Below are 17,823 nucleotides of genomic sequence, written 5' to 3'. Positions count from 1 at the left end.
CGTCGCTCCGCCCCGCGGCCCGTCGAGCGGCCAAAAGGGAGCGGCCTGGGAGCTGCGGGCGCCCTCTGTCGGCGACCCCGGCAGCGCACCTGGGCCTTGGCTGGCCCCTCGGAGGCTCCAGCCCGCCAGGGGGCGCTCTGGGGGTGGTCGCCTCGGCGCCACCCCGCCGGCCGTCCCACTTAGGGTCACATTTACATTATGCAAAAGCCCCACTCCGGCCACCTCGAGAGGGAAAACCAGGTACCCGACCCGACAGCAGTGCCACCTCTCCGGAAATCCACCTGGTATTTTTCTTTCCTGCAGAAAAAGCTCTAGGATTGGCCGTTTAAACAAAACCGGTCTATTTGCGTACCATCTGTTTGCATGCATTTGTCTTTGGGCTGAAGGTAAACTAACGATGATTCACTCAGAATTTCAGTGTCAGAAAACTGAGGACTAGGGGGGAGATCAATTCAAAGCCAGGTCTCATTCGGTAAACTGAGGCCCAGGTAAAAGATTCTAAAACCCACAGCTCCCTGATAGCAACCCTCCACACCCTGTCCCTCAGGGACCCCAGAGCAGCTGTGTCCCTGCCTTCCTATGACCCCCCCCAAAATGCCAGGGCTCCCTTCCTGAGCCAGGTGAAGCTACCGGCACCAGAGCAAGGACAGAACCCACAACCGTGCAGAGGAAGGGTCAGTGGGTTCTGCCCCGTTTGCATCCATGCCTTGACGCTGCCCAGTTCCTGAGCAGGACTGCCAGCCCGGAAGGCCAAGGCAAACAGCCCAGTTCCTACAACTGGGCTCCGGTCCCACCCCTTTCATGGGCATGAAGTTGGGAAGCATCTGGGCAGCTGCCGTCTATTCTATTTAAACAGCCTGACCTGGTCAGAGGGCGCCGCTTGGCCGTGCCCGGCACAGGACCGTCTGGCCAGCATGTTACTCCAGGCGGCTCGCCTGGTGGGCCTGCAGCTCTCCCTTTCCCTTTCCTGCTGCTGGGCTTTCAGTTGCCACAGCACAGAGTCCTCTCCGGACTTCAGCCTCCCTGGGGATTACCTCCTTGCAGGCCTGTTCCCTATCCACAGTGACTATCTGGAGGTGAGAAGCAGACCCATGGTGACCCTCTGTGACAGGTGAGTGAGGGGTCAGCAGAGCTGTCACTTAGTGGGACTTGTGCCTAAGAGACCTCTGCCTGCCCTCCTCAGCTAGGACCTTGCCCTTTCTGCCTCTGGGGTTGCCACTTGAACTGCCTCCAATCCCTCCCCAACCCACGGGCGCCACCTTCCAGTCCTGGTGCTTCTGCCCAGATTCCACTTTGTAATACAGTCTTTTGTCCTGGCTGTTAGAGTGCGTTAAGGGAGGGCTTTCCTCTCCTCCGTCTCCTCCTCACTCCTCCCCAAGTTCAAGCTCCTTAGTCTCCCAGATGGCAGATGTGGTTCTCTATGGGGAAGGAAGGGGAGACACATAGCAAGTAGATGCTTCAGGAGCTTTGCAAAGATCGATCAGGTCGGTGCCTTATGAAGCCAACAGTCCAGGTAGCGAAAGACAACTGCTTTTCTTGTAAAGAAGATAGTTGCTTGCTGTCTGTGCAAGTCACAGATATGAGAGGCTCAAGGATGTATCAGGGCTCAATGGCAGGATGCCCTAAACATGAAGCACACTTGACAGCCAGCCCAGGAGGAAGGTCTGGAAAGCCTGGTGCGTGAGGACTGGCCCAAAGAGGCCAGATGGGAACCTGGGAAGAGAAGACTTGTGGGAGAAGGGGACCTGAAAACTGGCTTCAGGTAATGAAGGGCTGCCACAGGCAGGAGGCCCTGAGCCTCCTCTGAGTGTGACTCAAGGACAGAGTGATAGAAATGATGCAAGAGCCTTCTAACAAGAAGAAAGGCTGGAAAGTGGAACGGGTTAGCACGTTCTTCAGGCAAGGCTGAATCACATCGCTGGCGTGCCCCTGCTGGGGTCCAGACAGCAGTTCCCAAAGTAGGCAATGTGGAACACAGGCCCTCACTGCAGTCACGGGTGTCCTGGTGAGACGCTCTAAGCAAGGTTAAGCAGGTGTGGTGCTTAATTTTATGTGTCAGCTTAGCTAGGCTATGGTGCCCAGTTGTTTACTCAAACACCAGTGTGCTGCGAAGTTATTTTTAGATACGGTTAACATTTAAAGATTTTATTTTTTTCCTTTTTCTCCCCAAAGCCCCCCGGTACATAGTTATATATTCTTCGTTGTGGGTCCTTCTAGTTGTGGCATGTGGGGCACTGCCTCAGCGTGGCTTGATGAGCTGTGCCATGTCCGCGCCCAGGATTTGAACCAACGAAACACTGGGCCGCCTGAAGCAGAGCGTGCGAACTTAACCACTCGGCCATGGGGCCAGCCCCTAGATATGGTTCACATTTAAATCAGTAGACTGAGTAGAGCAGATTGCCCTCCATAATCTGGGTGGGCCTCATCCAATCAGTTGAAGACCTTAAGAGAAAAGATTGAGGTCCTCAGAAAAGGAAGGAATTCTGCCTTCAGACTCAAGACTGCAACATAAACTCTTGTGGAAATTTTCAGCCTGCCCTGTAAATTTCAGACTTGCCAGCCCCCAGAATCACATGAGCCAATTCCTTAAACTAAACCTCTCTCTCTCTTTCTCTCTCTCCCTCTCTTTCCATATCCTATTGGTTCTGTTACTCTGGAGAATACTGACTAATATAGCAGGTTTCTCTGCTGTAGGGCTTGCGAGACTTTCAAGGCTAATATGTTTATGGAACAGGGTTGGGTCAAGGAATGTGCATTTCTTCAATTTGTTCCCCACCTTCCCAAAGCCCTGTTAACAGAACTGTGTGTGTGCTACAGGGCCCATGTTGAGGTCATGGTTGTAGATGACCTCAGAGGTTCCTTTCTACCGCCCAAGCCTGGAGTTCTGGGAGGCCAGAGGTTCTCAGCAGGGCTTGGCTCTCACTACAGGTCCAACAGTTTCAACAGCCATGGCTACCATCTCTTCCAAGCCATGCGGTTCAGCATCGAGGAGATAAACAACTCCACAGCCCTGCTGCCCAATGTCACCCTGGGGTATGAGCTGTATGACGTGTGCTCGGAGTCAGCCAGCGTGTACGCCATGCTGAGAATACTGAGCGTGCCCGGGACGCACCACATAGAGATCCAAGGAGACACTTCCCGTTATTCTCCCACGGCCGTGGCTGTGATTGGGCCCTCCTCCACCAACCATGCCACCGCCGCCGCCAGCATGCTGAGCCCCTTCCTGGTGCCCCTGGTAAGCTGGAGCCCCAGCAGTTTGCCCATCTCCCCTCCTGGCAAGGCCAGCATGGGCTGGGGTGAGTGGGCAGGAGCTGCTGCACCCCAAGGCCAGTCTTGCCCCTGGGATCTCCTGGGTGGTCACTGCTCATTACTCACATGGCAGAGGTCCCTGCCCATCGTGATTCCTGCCCCAGCGTCTGTCTCTCTCCAAGTGCTGCTTCCAGGTCTCCCTGCCTCAACGCTCATGGGAAAACCCATTCTCCTCTGAAACTTCTGCCTTTCACTCTCCTCCCACTGTTCCATCTCCTTGTGAAGAACTGAACACTCTTCGCTTCCCACCACCTCTCCCCTTCGCTTCCCACCACCTCTCCCCTGCGCTCCTCCTTCCCTCCCTCCTTCCAGGCTCAGGCTCCGAGGAGTGGCGCCCCTCACTGTGCTATCCCTCTGGGCTCGCGCCCTCTTCTGCTTGTCAGCCTCTCCCAGCCTCCCTCCTCAGCCTCTAAGCTGCCTTACCCCTCTCCCCCTGCCAGGCCCGTCTGCTCCCAGCACTGCACTCTCTGACCCTCCATCGAGACTTCTCCGCAGAGGTCTCTATTCTTGTTTGCTTCTCCCTCTTTTCATTTGCTCCTCAACCCACTGCCCCGGATTCTGCCTCACCGCTCTTGTTCTCACCTGGATCTGGAGGGCCTTCTGGGTCTCCAAATCCCACGAATGCTTTTCAGCCCTCTTTACCTTGCATGACCACTTTGTCACATTTCTGGCCAGTTCCTCCGGGACACTTTTCCTTGTCACTTATGAACCCCCTGCACTGTGGCACCTCTTTCTCAGTCTCCTCTAGAGATTTCTCTTCCCCACCTCCTCTGAGAAGGCAGGTGATTCCCCCAGTGAGAGCTCTCCCGTTCCCAGGCGGCCACCAGCCCCAGGGCTGAACTTCCCCTCTCTAGCTTCATCCTGACTTCTGAGCACCGTGTCCCATTTCCAGATGCTCACCCAGTGTGTCCACTTCATGGACACAGCAGGCCCCAACTGAACTTACCTCCCTACACTACCAAAGCCTCTGTTCTTCCTGCATCCCCAGCCCAGCCCAGCAGCTGAGTGACCATCTCTACCTTCATTCCTCCTGCCCCTGCCCCTGTGTTTAGCCGACACCACGGCCTCTGCTTTGACCTTCTAAAAGCTGCCAGGTCCATCCCCTCTTCTACATTGCCACTGCCACAGCTTTAACTCCGACCACCATCATCTCTTGTCTAGATGATTCATCAGCCTCCTAGGGGTTCTCCCTGACTCTGGTCTTGAGCCTTTTCTAACATGTTCCTCAGTGAAATCAGAGATATACTCCTAAAACACAAGTCCGAACACATCTGTTCTCTGCCTGAACCCTGAGGGGCTCCCCATGGCCTGTGGGTAAAGACCAAGCCCCTTAGCATGGGAGTTCAGGCCTCCTGCCCTGAGTTCTTGTTCCTGGCATCCGGCCTCCAACCAAATGGGAGTGCATGTAGGATCCCGAGCACACGACACCATTTCACTCCCTGCAGCCAGGTTTTGTCCTCTTTGTCCACTAGGCAGATTCCCATTCCTCTCCCAGAAGCCTTGCCTCGGGGCCTGCCCTCTTCTCCATATGTAACTTGTCAGTCTCATGTCAAGTATTGCTCTCCTTGAGAACCAGGGCCAGGGCCTTGTCTCTGTCCTCCCTGGGTTCCTGTGCCCAGCACAGGGCCGGCACCGTGGGGACCCTCAGTCGAGGCTGCTGCCACTGACCTCGCTGAACTGAACCCCCACAGATCAGCTACAAGCCCAGCAGCGAGACGCTTGGCGTGAAGCGGCAGTACCCTTCTTTTCTGCACACCATCCCCAGTGATAAGTACCAGGTGGAGATCATGGTACTGCTGCTGCAGAGTTTTGGGTGGGTCTGGATCTCGTTGGTGGGCAGCGACGACGAGTACGGGCAGCTGGGGGTGCAGGCGCTGGAGAACCAGGGCACCCAGCAGGGCATCTGCATCGCCTTCAAGGGCATTGTGCCCTCCTCTGCTCGGCCAGGCGATGACAGCATGTGGAACATGATGAGCCGCCTGGACTGGGCGAGGACCACCGTCGTGGTCGTCTTCTCCAGCAGGCAGCCGGCCAGGGTGTTCTTTGAGTCTGTGGTGCTGGCCAACCTGACTGCCAAGGTGTGGATTGCCTCAGAAGACTGGGCCATCTCCACACACCTGAGCAGCGTGCCCGGGATCTGGGGCATCGGCACAGTGCTGGGCGTGGCCATCCAGCAGAGGACTGTCCCTGGCCTGAAGGAGTTTGAAGAGGCCTATGTCCGGGCAGACAAGGGGATCCAGGGGCCTTGCCCCAGGGGCTCTTGGTGCAGCAGCAACCAGCTCTGCAGAGAGTGCCAGGCATTCACGGCACAGGAGATGCCCACGTTCGGAGCATTCGCCATGAGCAACTCGTACAACGTATACCGGGCTGTCTATGCCGTGGCCCATGGCCTCCACCAGCTCCTGGGCTGCACCTCAGGAGCCTGTTCCAGGGGCCAAGTCTACCCTGGGCAGGTAAGGCAGCCCAGCTCCTGGTACCCCAAGTGAGGGTGCTTTCCTGAGGCAAGCAGAGAGGCCACTCTCTGGCCACCGTAAGTGCTGGAGGTCGGGGGCAAAGGCCACCAACTAGAGGGCTGATCCCTTCTCTTAGGCTTCTCTTCCCTGAACCTTGGCTCCTGCCACCCACCATGCCTTGGGTCCATGGCTAAAAATCGCTGTAAATTCAGAAGACTGGTTGTGAAGGTCAAGGGGCCTTCTAGGAGGGAAGGGGGCTCTGAGGAAGGGACTAGAACTTCCAGATGGGCTGAAACCACCCAGATAGAAGCCCATCAAGGCCCCAGGTACTTGTTTCCTGGGCTGTCCAGGTCTGGAGGGTCGAGGAAGAGCAGCCTATGTCGTCTATGGTGGCTCCATGATCTCTGTTTGTTTCAGCTTCTGGAGCAGATCCACAAGGTGAATTTCCTTCTACACGAGGACGTTGTGACATTTAATGACAACGGGGACCCCCTCAGCAGCTATGACATAATTGCCTGGGACTGGAGTGGCCCCAAGTGGACCTTCCAGGTCATTGGCTCCTCCAGATGGTCTCCAGTTAGGCTTGACATAAATAAGACCAAAATCCAGTGGCATGGAAAGGACAACCAGGTAATGGGGATGTGGTTACTAACCAGGTGACAGCCTTATGGGCAGCCTGGATCCTGGGGTTGATGCTGACGCAGCTTACACAGGGCAGGAGTGGGGCTTTCAGGTACCAGGCTGCTCTGGCTCTCCCCAGCCCTGCCAGGGAAGCTCGACTGGCTAGCAGGCCCCATTGCTGCTGATTCATCCAACCAGGGGCTCTGCCCTGGGAGTGAACCAGCAGGGCAGAGGGACAGAGATTCTGTTTTCCATTCTGCATGTGAACGTCCCTTGACTTGGGCTCCTCCATGTGGTTGCAGAGCACCTGTGGCTTCTTGCAGGTGCCGACATCTGTGTGCTCCAGCAACTGCCTTGAAGGGCATGCACAAGTGATTGTGGGTGTCCACCACTGTTGCTTCGAGTGTGTGCCCTGTGAGGCTGGGACCTTCCTCAACAAGAGTGGTGAGTGGCGAAGCAAATGGGCACACGACCTGGAGCTCCTGGGGTCTGTACAGATGAAAGGACTGCCCTTGGGCCACACATGTGCAGAACCAGGGCCCTGATCACTTTGTTGCCAGTTAGGTGCAGGTTGGAAGATACCTGCCACCAGTCTGAATTCTGACAAAGCAGAAAGAAACAACCAGTTGAAAGCCTCAGACCTAGCTGTGTCCTTTATTAGAGAGCTCTAAACCCAACTTCTACAGATGCAGTCTTATCCTAAATTCAACCTCTTTATCCAAACAGATGTAGCTATCATTCCCTTTGTACCCTCCCATGCTGTCTGTATGAAGTCCCTCTATTGTCCATGCCAAAGACAGCCAGCACCTTGGAGAGCTTGGCCTGAATGCAGATAGAAGCATGTCTGTAGCAGGAAAAACAGCGTACTCTACCCAGTGGTGCCAGGTCAAGATCAGAGAGCAAATTAAGTAGTTAAGGGCTCAGTCCAGAGCTGTACACCAGGGGCCGCATCCTTTCCTTTTACTGTCTCTGTGGGCATGGGAATGCATCTCTTCTGTCCTCAGAGAGTCAAGACTCAGAGAAACCACAGAGTGGCAGCTCAGGAAGGTGGGTTTTGCTAGTGGAAGTGCTGGGGAGAGAGATGGAAATGCCCTTCCTTTGGGGCTGGCTGGTCCCATTGAATCACAGCCTCACTGACATGTGGGCAGAGCTATCAGAGTAAGGCCCTCCCTAGGGACCTCTTGGTTTGCAAACCCCTTCTGGGATCATGAGCCATACAGACCCTACCTGTGTATCTCCAGAATCTGTAATTAACACAGGCATCTTTAGGAAACATGTGGCCTTGGGGCCCCACTCAGGGCTATACCCATGTCGCTGTGCCCAGCAGAGCCCAGCTGCTGTGGTATAGCCCTCCCAGCATCTTGCAGGCCTGCATGGCCTCCCTTTCCTTTCCTGCTCTACTCACTTGGATCTCAGGAGCTCTCTCCACCTTCCTTCCCAGACCCGCACAGATGCCAGCCTTGTGGGAAAGAAGAGTGGGCACCTAAGAGAAGCCAGACCTGCTTCCCACGCACCGTGGTGTTTTTGGCTTGGCATGAGCCTGTCTCTTGGGTGCTGCTGGCAGCTAATACACTGCTGCTGCTGGTGGTGGTTGGGACTGCTGGCCTGTTTGCCTGGCACCTAGAGACCCCTGTGGTGAGGTCAGCTGGGGGCAAGCTGTGCTTCCTCATGCTGGGTTCCCTGGCAGTGGGCAGCTGTGGCCTCTATGGCTTCTTAGGGAAGCCCACACTAATCATGTGCTTGCTACGTCAGACTCTCTTTGCCCTCGGTCTTGCCATCTTCCTATCCTGCCTGACAATCCGCTCCTTCCAACTGGTCTTCATCTTCAAGTTTTCTGCCAAGCTACCCATATTCTACCGTGCCTGGGTCCAACACCATGGTGCTGGCCTGTTTGTGGTGATCAGCTCAACAGCCCAGCTTCTTATCTGCCTAACTTGGCTTGCAGTGTGGACCCCACTGCCCACCAGGGAATACCAGCGCTTCCCTCAGTTGGTGATGCTTGACTGCACAGAGGCCAAGTCACTGGGCTTCGTGCTGGCTTTCATCTACAATAGCCTCCTCTCGGTCAGCACCTTTGCCTGCAGCTACCTAGGCAAGGACCTGCCAGAGAACTACAACGAGGCCAAATGTGTCACCTTCAGCCTGCTCCTCAACTTCGTGTCCTGGATCGCCTTCTTCACCACTGCCAGCGTCTACCAGGGCAAGTACCTGCCGGCTGTCACCATGCTGGCCGCGCTGAGCTGCCTGAGCGGCGGCTTCAGCGGTTATTTCCTGCCCAAGTGCTATGTGATCCTCTGCCGCCCAGATCTCAACAGCACGGCGTACTTCCAGGCTTCCATCCAGGAGTACACCAGGCGCTGCAGCTCCACTTGACCGCGGGGTCGGGCAGGCCAAGCCAGGGCGGGGCGTACTGGAAGCCTTCCCTGCCCTGAGGATCGAAGGTGGAGCGGGGCGTGCAGAGTCTGGGGTCTCCGAGAGGTCTCTGGGCTCCTCAGTTTTGGCTGGGGAAGTGTAAGCCCACGAGCCTACCAATAAAGAGGTGAAATGTACGTCTGCGTCTTGGCTGCGCTTCCTGTGCAGGAGATGGGGGGGCGCGCCGCGGCCGACAAACCGCAGCCGGAACCTCGGGACTCGGCCAGAGCCGGGTGGAGGCCGGGCGCCCAGCTTGGCGTTGCTAGGCAACTCTGGGAGGCGGGTCCGGCGGCCAGAGAACCGGCGTGGCCACGCCCCATTAGGCATCCCATTGGCCGTTCTCTGCGTGGTCCCGTCCCCTGGGGCCGGAGCTAGAAGTCCTGCGCCTCCGAGGCGCTCCACCCCGGCCGGCGCGCCCTGACGTCATGTCCGGCGGCGGCGACGGCGCCGTCTCCGTACGGCCGACCGGGCACGTACGGCCTGGGCAGTTGGTCCGTGGGGCTGTGGAGGCAACGCTTCCTGCTCCCGGTGCGGTCGGCGTAAGGAGGACTGGCCTGGGTGAGGAGGTGAGGGGGCGCGGGGCGAGGGAGGTAGGCGCTGCGGGCCGACAAGGCCGCCTTCCACCCGGCCGCTCGGGACATGTGGGCGCGGCGGGGGTTCCGCTCACCTCTCCCCAGCTGCCGCCCTCCGCTGGCCGGGGTCTCTAGCTGTGCCAAGCCGACCAGTTCGCGCTGATCCCTGACTCTTTTTCCCAACTTTGATTGTTCCCACTAGCACCTCTTCACGACCTCGGCAGGCCGTGCCTCCTCCCCCTACCAGGTCCGCCTGCGCCCCCACCACTCGCTCTTTCTGGCCAACACCAATGAGGGCTGCTGCCCTGGCCACCCCCCGCTCCCCCAGAAGCTTTCAGTCCATTCCTGTCTCAGCATGCGTCCTCTAACCTTGATCCAAGCCCTTGTGATCAGTGTGACTGAGTAGAGTCCACCTCCCCTTTCCCTCTTCTCGAATCCAGAGGCTTTCTCTTGCTACCCCCTCGGTTGGGCTGGCCAGGCTGTCACTTTTGCCTTCCTCCTCCAGGCAGACCATGGATGGCTCCTTTGTCCAGCATAGTGTGAGGGTTCTGCAGGAGCTCAACAAGCAGCGGGAGAAGGGCCAGTACTGCGACGCCACCCTGGACGTGGGGGGCCTGGTGTTCAAGGCGCACTGGAGTGTTCTTGCCTGCTGCAGCCACTTCTTCCAGAGCCTCTATGGGGATGGCTCAGGGGGTAGTGTTGTCCTCCCTGCTGGCTTCGCTGAGATCTTTGGCCTTCTGTTGGACTTTTTCTACACTGGTCACCTCGCCCTCACCTCGGGGAACCGGGATCAGGTGCTCCTGGCAGCCAGGGAGTTGCGAGTGCCAGATGCTGTGGAGCTGTGCCAGAGCTTCAAGCCCAAAACTTCAGTGGGACAGGCACCAAGTGGCCAGAGTGGCTTGGGGAAACCTGCCGCCCGGGATGTGAACAGCCACCTCAAGGAGCCAGCAGGCTTGGAAGAAGAGGAAGTTTTGAGGACTCTAGGTCAAATCCCCAGGGATCAGGAGCTCAGTGGCAGTCACAGTCCCCAGAAGCCCCAGCTTGGTGTCCCTGCTGAGAGTGAGAGTCCCTCCTTTCTCCGTGGGAAACTCAAGCAGGCCCTGAAGCTTTGTTCCCCAGAGGACAAGGAGCCTGAGGACTGCAAAGTGCCCCCAAGGCCCTTTGAGGCTGAAGGTGCCCAGCTGCAGGGCCGGAGTGATGAGGTACTGTGCCCAGGGGGCTGGAAAAGGGGAGGCAGGAGTTGGGGGAAGAGACTGTTTTTCCAGGGTAATCTGGACCCCAAGGTAGAATCTCTGATATGTGGGTTTGGAACAGATTTTCTCCAAACATAGGAAGCTGGCTCCATCCTGCAGCCTCTGGCTGACCTTCCTGGGAGCCACAGCTGTCCATGATTCCCAGCCTCTTGGGGTGGAGTGTATGGCATCAGGGTTACAGGTGTTTCACCAGGGTAGTGACATCCAGTCAAACTTCCAGTTTCTCACAGACAGAGCCACTGCTCTCCAAATCCAAGATTCAAATGCTGCCTGCTCTGGGGCCCTGAAGGAACAGTCACGGATGAAGGGACTTATGTGGGGATGTTCTCGGGTTGGGCCTTGGGGTGGAACTGGCAGCCCTGTAGATCCACCCCTAGAACCCCTGCTGATTCATGTAGTGACCTCGTGCCCTCCTGCCTCCTTTTCTGCTCTAGTGGGAAGTGGTGGTTCAAGTTGAGGACGACGGGGATGGCGCTTACGTTTCTGAGACTGAGATTGTGCCGACCAGGAGGAAATCAAACGTAATCAGAAAGCCCTGTGCTGCCGAGCCAGCCCTGAGCGCAGGTTCCCTAGCAGCCGAGGCCTCTGAGAGCAGAAAAGGTACAGCCGTGCCGGTTGAGTGTCCCACATGCCATAAAAAGTTCCTCAGCAAATATTATCTAAAAGTCCACAACAGGTAAACGTTCTGTTTTTCTATTTTCTTTTCCCCTCTGCCATCTCCATGTTGGGGAGGTGGCCTGCCCTCCCCATTCCTGGGCCATGTAGGGGTTGGGGGCCCCATCTCAAGACTCCTGTAGTCCCTGGCATTAGCAAGCCTCTGATCATCAGGGAGTGAGAACCTAGCCTTGGGTCGGATTCCTTCTTCCTCCTACTGTGAGCCCTCTGGTGGGTTTGTGGACAGCTTGTCGACAGGTTCCACCCCTGGTGGACCTTGACCTCCAGCTGGCTTCTGCAGAGAGGGTGAGAGAAGCCTGTGGCCCTGTGCTATCGTTGAGGCCTGACCTTCGGTATTTCTAAAGCCTGGCAGTGTGGGCTTTGGGCCAAGATGTCAATCTGTAGGGTTGGTGCCGCCTGTGTTCCTGGAGAAATGTTAGCTCTGGGGTGTAAGTGGAGCTTAAGAGACCATTTGTCTAAAGCTGCTGTGTCCAATAAAGTAACCCGTTGCCACATGAAGCTATTTTAATGTAAAGTAAAAGTAATTAAAATGAAATAAATTCAGTTCCTCAGATGCATTAGCTACATTCCAAGTGCTCAGTAGCTACATGTAGTCCCTGGCTGCTGAATCGGACAGCGCAGACAGAACATCTCCATCATCACAGAGAGTTCTCTTGGACAGCACTGCTCCAGAGTCTCTGCAAGGCCTCAAGGGATGGCAGCTGAGTGACATGCCTTCCAGTCCTGTCACTCCCTAGCCCAAGACATCACTAGTCTGCCATGGTGCTATTTCTTGCCAAGCCAGGTTGGGCCACACATGTTTTCTCAGTATGGCACTCTGGGAAGCCACTAGTGACCGACTGGAGTTGGAGCTGGGGGGGAAGCTGTTTGCTCTTCCTGCTTTGGGACAGCTGCCAACAGTGCAGTCTTTGGGGCACTCCCAGTGTGGGAAGTACCCTGGGGTGTCCAGGTCTGCCTGGACACTCCCCCACTGTAAGACTCTAGTCCAGGCACCATCCGCATTCCTACCTTCGGCTGCAGGCTGCTGGACTGGCCCTGAGAATGGGGCTGGGGGCGGGGGGAGGACACAGGGATGGGGACATGGCCTCATGAGGTCATTGGGTTGGGGGATGAGGATAGTTGATGTTGGGGCAGAGGAAGAGAGAAGCATCTGGGCTCTGAGGTCAGGGTTCATTTGGTTTTTTCATTCAATGAGCTGTCTGCCAGGTAGCTGACAAGACTATTCTGGGTGCTTAGGATACCTTAGTGAACAAAACAGGCCTTGTAGGGCTTGTCTTCCAGCAGGGTGGTACAGACTGTGAACTAACAGATAAGTAACTTTATAGTGTGATGGAAAGTGCCATGGAAGAGGAAGGTGGGAAGTGCCACAGAAAAAAGAAAAAGGACAGCAGGGCAAAGGGTTGGGGAGTTCAGTGTGGGGTCAGGCTGCAATTTTAAAGAAAAGAGATTTGAGCAGACTCAAAGGAGGTGAGGAAGTTCACCAAGTGGATGAGTGGGAGAGTGTTCTGGGCCGAGAGAAGAGCCAGAGTAGAGGCTCTGGGGTGGGAGTGAGCCGGCAGGTTGGTGAACAGCAAGCAGGGAGGTAAGGGGCAGGCCAGCTATACCTTCGTAGCCCCCAGGCCTTTTCTCAGGTGAAATGGGAAGCCTGGAGGGTTGTGAGCAAAGAGGTGATGAGGTCCGACTCTATTTAAGGGCCCCTCTGGCTACTGAAGTTAAAACCTGTCAGGAGGCAGGTGTGGAGCCTGAGACCCATGTGGAGGCTCAGGCAGAGCTTGGGGGTTGGTGTGGCTGCGCTAGGTGTTAGTGTGGAGATAGGTGAAGTGAGCAGATTCTGGCCACGGTGTGGAAGGTGGAGCCCGCAGAAGTTCTGGGCAGACTGAGTGGTTTCTCCAGGGAGTCAGAACTGGGGGATTGTTTCTGCCTTCAGAGAGAAGCCAGCTGGCAGGGCTCTGGAGCAGCCCTTGGGCATGCAGCTGTGTGGGCTCCAGTCCCGGCAGTCTCCCTTGCAGTCTCCACATTGGAGGAGGGTAGCTCTGGGTTCACCCCTGTAGGTTCCCCAGCTGGGTCTGACCAAGTCACGTGGTGAGCCATGGCTGGCCTCAGGACCGCTCTTCCTTTCTGCTGTGGAGCACAGCACTGTGAGCACCCCCCTGGGAGCAGGGGAGCCAGAGGGGGCACTGGCTGAGGGAGAGGCAAGAAGTCTGCTCAGCGCCCATGCCCCCCATGGCTTCTCCTGGCAGGAAACACACTGGGGAGAAACCCTTCGAGTGTCCCAAATGTGGAAAATGTTACTTTCGGAAGGAGAATCTCCTCGAGCATGAAGCCCGGAATTGTATGAACCGCTCAGAACAGGTACTTGTGGGCTGGCCCAGGTCCTTGTGGGCCAGGGCATGTTGGCTTCTGTCTTCCTGCCACCCAAGAGGGCCCCCAGGAGACTGTCTTAGATGGGACTGTAAACTCAAGAGCTGGAGGCCAGAGTCTACTCCCTCATATTACAGATGGGGACACAGGTCCCAAGGGTGGAAGGGACAAGTCCAGGAGGGACTTTGAGGGAGGCATTTTGGGTTTGCCTGCCCAGCCCCCTGGGCTTTGGAGAAGGGGTGACTTGGTGTGGGGATGGCTGCTGGGAGGGGCCACCTGGCCACCTCCCCCGACTCCACTGGCTGGCCCATGTGGTGGGACCAGCTAAAGCCTGCCCTTCTCTTTCTAGAGGCCTGTCATGGGGGGCGAGGGCTGCCGGTGAGGCCACTCTGCCCCTACCCCAGCTTGTCGGGCCTGAGAAGGGCCTGGTGTGGTGGGTTTGCAGCACTCAGTGATGGTCAGGGTCAGGGCAGGCAGGTTACGTGTTGCCCTCTCCCACCCTAGCATCCCCCCCCTCGGGCAGACTCCTCCCAGCAGCGAGTGGAAGCCCGGGCTGCCGTCGCAGGCAGAGGCCCCCCCTGATGCCGGCCCTGCTTGCCCCTCACACTGCCAGGTCTTCACGTGCTCTGTGTGCCAGGAAACCTTCCGCCGGAGGATGGAGCTGCGGGTGCACATGGTGTCCCACACGGGGGAGATGCCCTACAAGGTCAGGCTCGGCCTGTCTCCAGGGCCATGGGCTGAGGGGCAGCCCCAGGATCCCTCCCGCTGAGCCCTTTACTTCCGATGGTGTCAGGCGCCTCCCCCTTGCCAGTGGTCAAGGAGCCCAGCCTTCCCTGCCCATCCAGTGCTTCCATGCCTTTAGGCGGGGCCACTGGCCCTTTTGGGTTCTTGTTTCTTTCCATGGAGGGCAGGCTCAGCATCTGTGTGGGCATGGCACTGGGAGCCCTCCCTGGCACATCCTTTACTCCAGGTCAAGGAGGCTCCCAGCTTCTCAGGCTGGGCCCTGCCCTTGGGTTCCCACCCCGATAGCCCAGGGGTGGCCAGGGTTCCATTGGTGTGTGCTGCCTCAGAGGTGACTGTGGGCCTGTTTTTTCAGTGTTCCTCCTGCTCCCAGCAGTTCATGCAGAAGAAGGACTTGCAGAGCCACATGATCAAGCTGCACGGAGCCCCCAAGCCCCATGCCGTAAGTGCCAGGCCATGCTGAGGGCTGGGGCTGGGCACGCTTTGATGCTGGGAACTAGTAGGAGTGATGTGGCTGTAGCTGTGTCCAGAATGGGCAGGCTGTGCAGTTTCTGCCATGTAGGGGGCCAAGAAGGTCTGTGGGTCTCCGGGGGCAGCCCCACCCTATCTTCTCCCTGGCCTTGCTCCCTCTGCCTGTTCCCTCTGCTCCACAGTGTCCTACCTGTGCCAAGTGCTTCCTGTCCCGAACGGAACTGCAGCTGCATGAGGCTTTCAAGCACCGTGGGGAGAAGCTGTTTGTGTGCGAGGAGTGTGGGCACCGGGCCTCGAGTCGAAATGGTTTGCAGATGCACATCAAGGCCAAGCACAGGTTGGGGTTGGCCCATCTTCCCGCAGGGCCCGGTGCTGCTGCTGGCTCCAGGCCAGTGGGTGGGCCGGGAAGAGTTTGCTGATGCTCACATGGGACGGAGTGCCCTCCACCCTGCGTCTGGCCCCTGCAGCCTTTCTAGGTGGGGGCACAGGAGGGATGAGCAAATCTGTCAGGCAGAGAGGGTCGGGGAGGGGATTTCAGGCTAAGACAAGGCTCTGTATCTTCCTGGGCAGAGTCAGTTTCCTGTGGCTCCCAGGATGGAGCTGGTGCCCCTTTCCTAGCACTGCCCAAGCCCTCTTTCCACCAGGCAGCGCGTTGCAGCCTGGGCCCATGCCAGTGGCTCTGGCAGGCTTGCTTCAGGCTTGCCTCTTTCCTTGGCTCTGGGGCCAGGTATGCTCCCAGCTACAGATGGTGATGGCTTCTCCTTGTGTCCTCCGTCCGGACAGGAATGAGAGGCCATATGTCTGTGAGTTCTGCAGCCACGCCTTCACCCAGAAGGCCAATCTCAACATGCATCTGCGCACACACACGGGCGAGAAGCCCTTCCAGTGCCACCTCTGTGGCAAGACCTTCCGTACCCAAGGTGAGGCAGGCCCGTCCCCTCCCTGTTCTGGGGCCGAGGCCCAGTTGCTGAGCCCTCACCTTATTCCCACAGCCAGCCTGGACAAACACAACCGCACCCACACCGGTGAGAGGCCCTTCAGCTGTGAGTTCTGCGAGCAGCGTTTCACTGAGAAGGGGCCCCTGCTGAGGCATGTGGCCAGCCGCCACCAGGAGGGCCGGCCCCACTTCTGCCAGATCTGTGGGAAGACCTTCAAAGGTACCTGGCTGTGGGAGGCCATCACCCCACACCTTTCTCTGGGCAAGCCTTGTGGGGAGCAGTGGGCTGGGCCATTTCCTGCTGACCAGAGTTGGACGGTCTCCTCCGGGAGAGATCAGGGGCAGCAGTGGCTTTCACATGCTCCTGGGCAGAGGAACCTTCTTGCCAGCGAATCTCTTCCCTTCCCCCCATGTCAAAGACATGAGGGTGGAGCTGCTCTGACTGAAGTGGAGGGGCTGGAAACTCCCAAGGGGGGTGTGGAACAGTGACCTTGGAGTGGTGCTGTAGAGCCTGGCAGGGCCCTCCTCCGCACAGTTGCAAGCCCCGAGTGCTGCCTCTCATCTTGGGGCACAATCCCACCCACCTCCCCACCTCTCCTAATGCTGGCGGTCCCTTCCCTTCTGCAGCAGTGGAGCAGCTGCGTGTGCACGTCAGAAGACACAAGGGGGTTAGGAAGTTTGAATGCACTGAATGTGGCTACAAGTTCACCCGGCAGGTAGGCCTGGAGCCTGAATCACTTCCTCTTGCCCCCTTTGGGGCCCCTGAGCCCCCCTACCCCTCGGCCCCACTCCACCCAGCCCTGAGCCCCCCTCACCCCTAGGCCCACCTGCGGAGGCACATGGAGATCCACGACCGGGTGGAGAACTACAACCCACGGCAGCGCAAGCTCCGGAATCTGGTCATTGAGGATGAGAAGATGGTGGTGGTGGCACTCCAGCCGCCTGCCGAGCTGGAGGTGGGCTCGGCTGAAGTCATCGTGGAGTCCCTGGGCCATGGCGGCCTGGCCTCCCAGCTCCCTGGCCAGAGACTATGTGCAGAGGAGAGCTTTGCAAGCCCGGGTGTCATGGAGCCCTCGCTCATCATCACGGCTGCCATCCCTGATGACTGTGACACGTAGCCCCCTACCCACCATAGCCCACTTGGCCCCAGCCCCCAATAAACCACATGGCTTTGGACTTGATTGTTTCAGCCCATCCGGCCATCTGTTTCCCAGTAAATGGACTCCAGGGATGTGCTGCTTTCCCACCGTGTCCTCTAGAAGAAATGGTGCCCTACCTGACCTTCTGTGTACCTCAGAGTTCGGCCAGCAGCTTCCCTACCTTGTCAGGAGACCTCAGCAGAATGAAATCTGGGCAGGTAGCTTTGGTGGCCAAGCCTCTCACCCCAAACACTCTCATCTGTCTCCTGTCCCTTGTTCTATCAGGGTTTAGAACTGGCAGTAGTGGCCAGATACAGCAGTGGGGTTCCTATTTCAGAGTTGCAGAGCTGCCAGCTAGTGGGGGCAGAATTCATTACTAAGCCTCTGGTATCAAAACAGAGTGGCCAGGGCATCCTGCTGATGGCCTTGTTGGCTCAAGTCTCAGGCCATTAATGTGCAGCTGAGCACATCTGGGAACCTGAGGAGAGTGGGGTTTGTGGCTAAGCAAGCTTTGGATGGACCCTCGCTGGCAGCATGCCCACAGACAATACCTTCCCTTGGGAGGGCCCTACCTTGGTGTGCTTGTCCAGGAGGCCTGGGGGACAGGCAACACCAGGCCTAGAATGGTGATAGGGCCTGGCGGTTCCCAGGTGCTACAGTCACGGGGACGGGGGTGGGTGGGGTGCTGCGTGTCATGGAGGAAGAGTGTGGGTGCAGGAGGCCGACTGCCCGTGTCCACACTCCTTCCCAACTCCTCATTCATAGCTCTGCGACCCAGGGCAAGTTACTAACTCTTTTATTTCCTCATCTTTTAATGGAATTAGTAACAGTACACACTTTATAAACGAGGATTAAATGAGAAAACCCACTGTTGCAGTT

The 17,823-nt window shown here is 57.5% G+C and overlaps 2 protein-coding genes across 11 annotated transcripts; both read left to right on the top strand.

Moving 5' to 3' along the window:
• The first annotated feature begins 746 nt into the window (after positions 1–746).
• TAS1R1 (taste 1 receptor member 1) lies at positions 747–8,932 on the top strand. 3 transcript variants are annotated; one of them, XM_001496112.6, is made up of 6 exons: positions 747–1,111; positions 2,929–3,235; positions 5,001–5,762; positions 6,180–6,392; positions 6,707–6,827; positions 7,825–8,932. In XM_001496112.6, exons 1-6 carry the CDS (start codon positions 915–917, stop codon positions 8,754–8,756), a joined length of 2,532 nt encoding a protein of 843 aa, XP_001496162.2. In that variant the 5' UTR covers positions 747–914; the 3' UTR covers positions 8,757–8,932. The 3 variants fall into 3 exon arrangements, with proteins under 3 accessions (XP_001496162.2, XP_070110064.1, XP_070110062.1); XM_070253963.1 differs by lacking the exon at positions 5,001–5,762 and having other exon boundaries at positions 862–1,111; positions 7,825–8,931; XM_070253961.1 differs by lacking the exon at positions 747–1,111 and having other exon boundaries at positions 2,600–3,235; positions 8,329–8,932.
• Positions 8,933–9,076: 144 nt separating this feature from the next.
• Positions 9,077–16,986, top strand: ZBTB48 (zinc finger and BTB domain containing 48). 8 transcript variants are annotated; one of them, XM_070253943.1, is made up of 11 exons: positions 9,077–9,361; positions 9,873–10,569; positions 11,055–11,296; positions 13,536–13,647; positions 14,270–14,362; positions 14,753–14,839; positions 15,051–15,205; positions 15,652–15,788; positions 15,861–16,025; positions 16,433–16,521; positions 16,627–16,986. In XM_070253943.1, the coding sequence occupies exons 2-11, from the start codon at positions 9,880–9,882 to the stop codon at positions 16,921–16,923; spliced, it is 2,067 nt and encodes a 688-aa protein (XP_070110044.1). In that variant the 5' UTR covers positions 9,077–9,361; positions 9,873–9,879; the 3' UTR covers positions 16,924–16,986. The 8 variants fall into 8 exon arrangements, with proteins under 8 accessions (XP_070110044.1, XP_070110046.1, XP_023491642.2 ...); XM_070253945.1 differs by having other exon boundaries at positions 9,140–9,353; XM_023635874.2 differs by having other exon boundaries at positions 9,196–9,361; positions 14,180–14,362.
• The last annotated feature ends 837 nt before the right edge of the window (positions 16,987–17,823 follow it).

Source organism: Equus caballus, chromosome 2 (assembly GCF_041296265.1).
Source record: "Equus caballus isolate H_3958 breed thoroughbred chromosome 2, TB-T2T, whole genome shotgun sequence".
Lineage (NCBI taxonomy): Eukaryota > Metazoa > Chordata > Mammalia > Perissodactyla > Equidae > Equus > Equus caballus.
The sequence above is the reverse complement of the archived record's forward strand: the minus strand, read 5'-3'. Positions and strand labels throughout refer to the sequence as shown.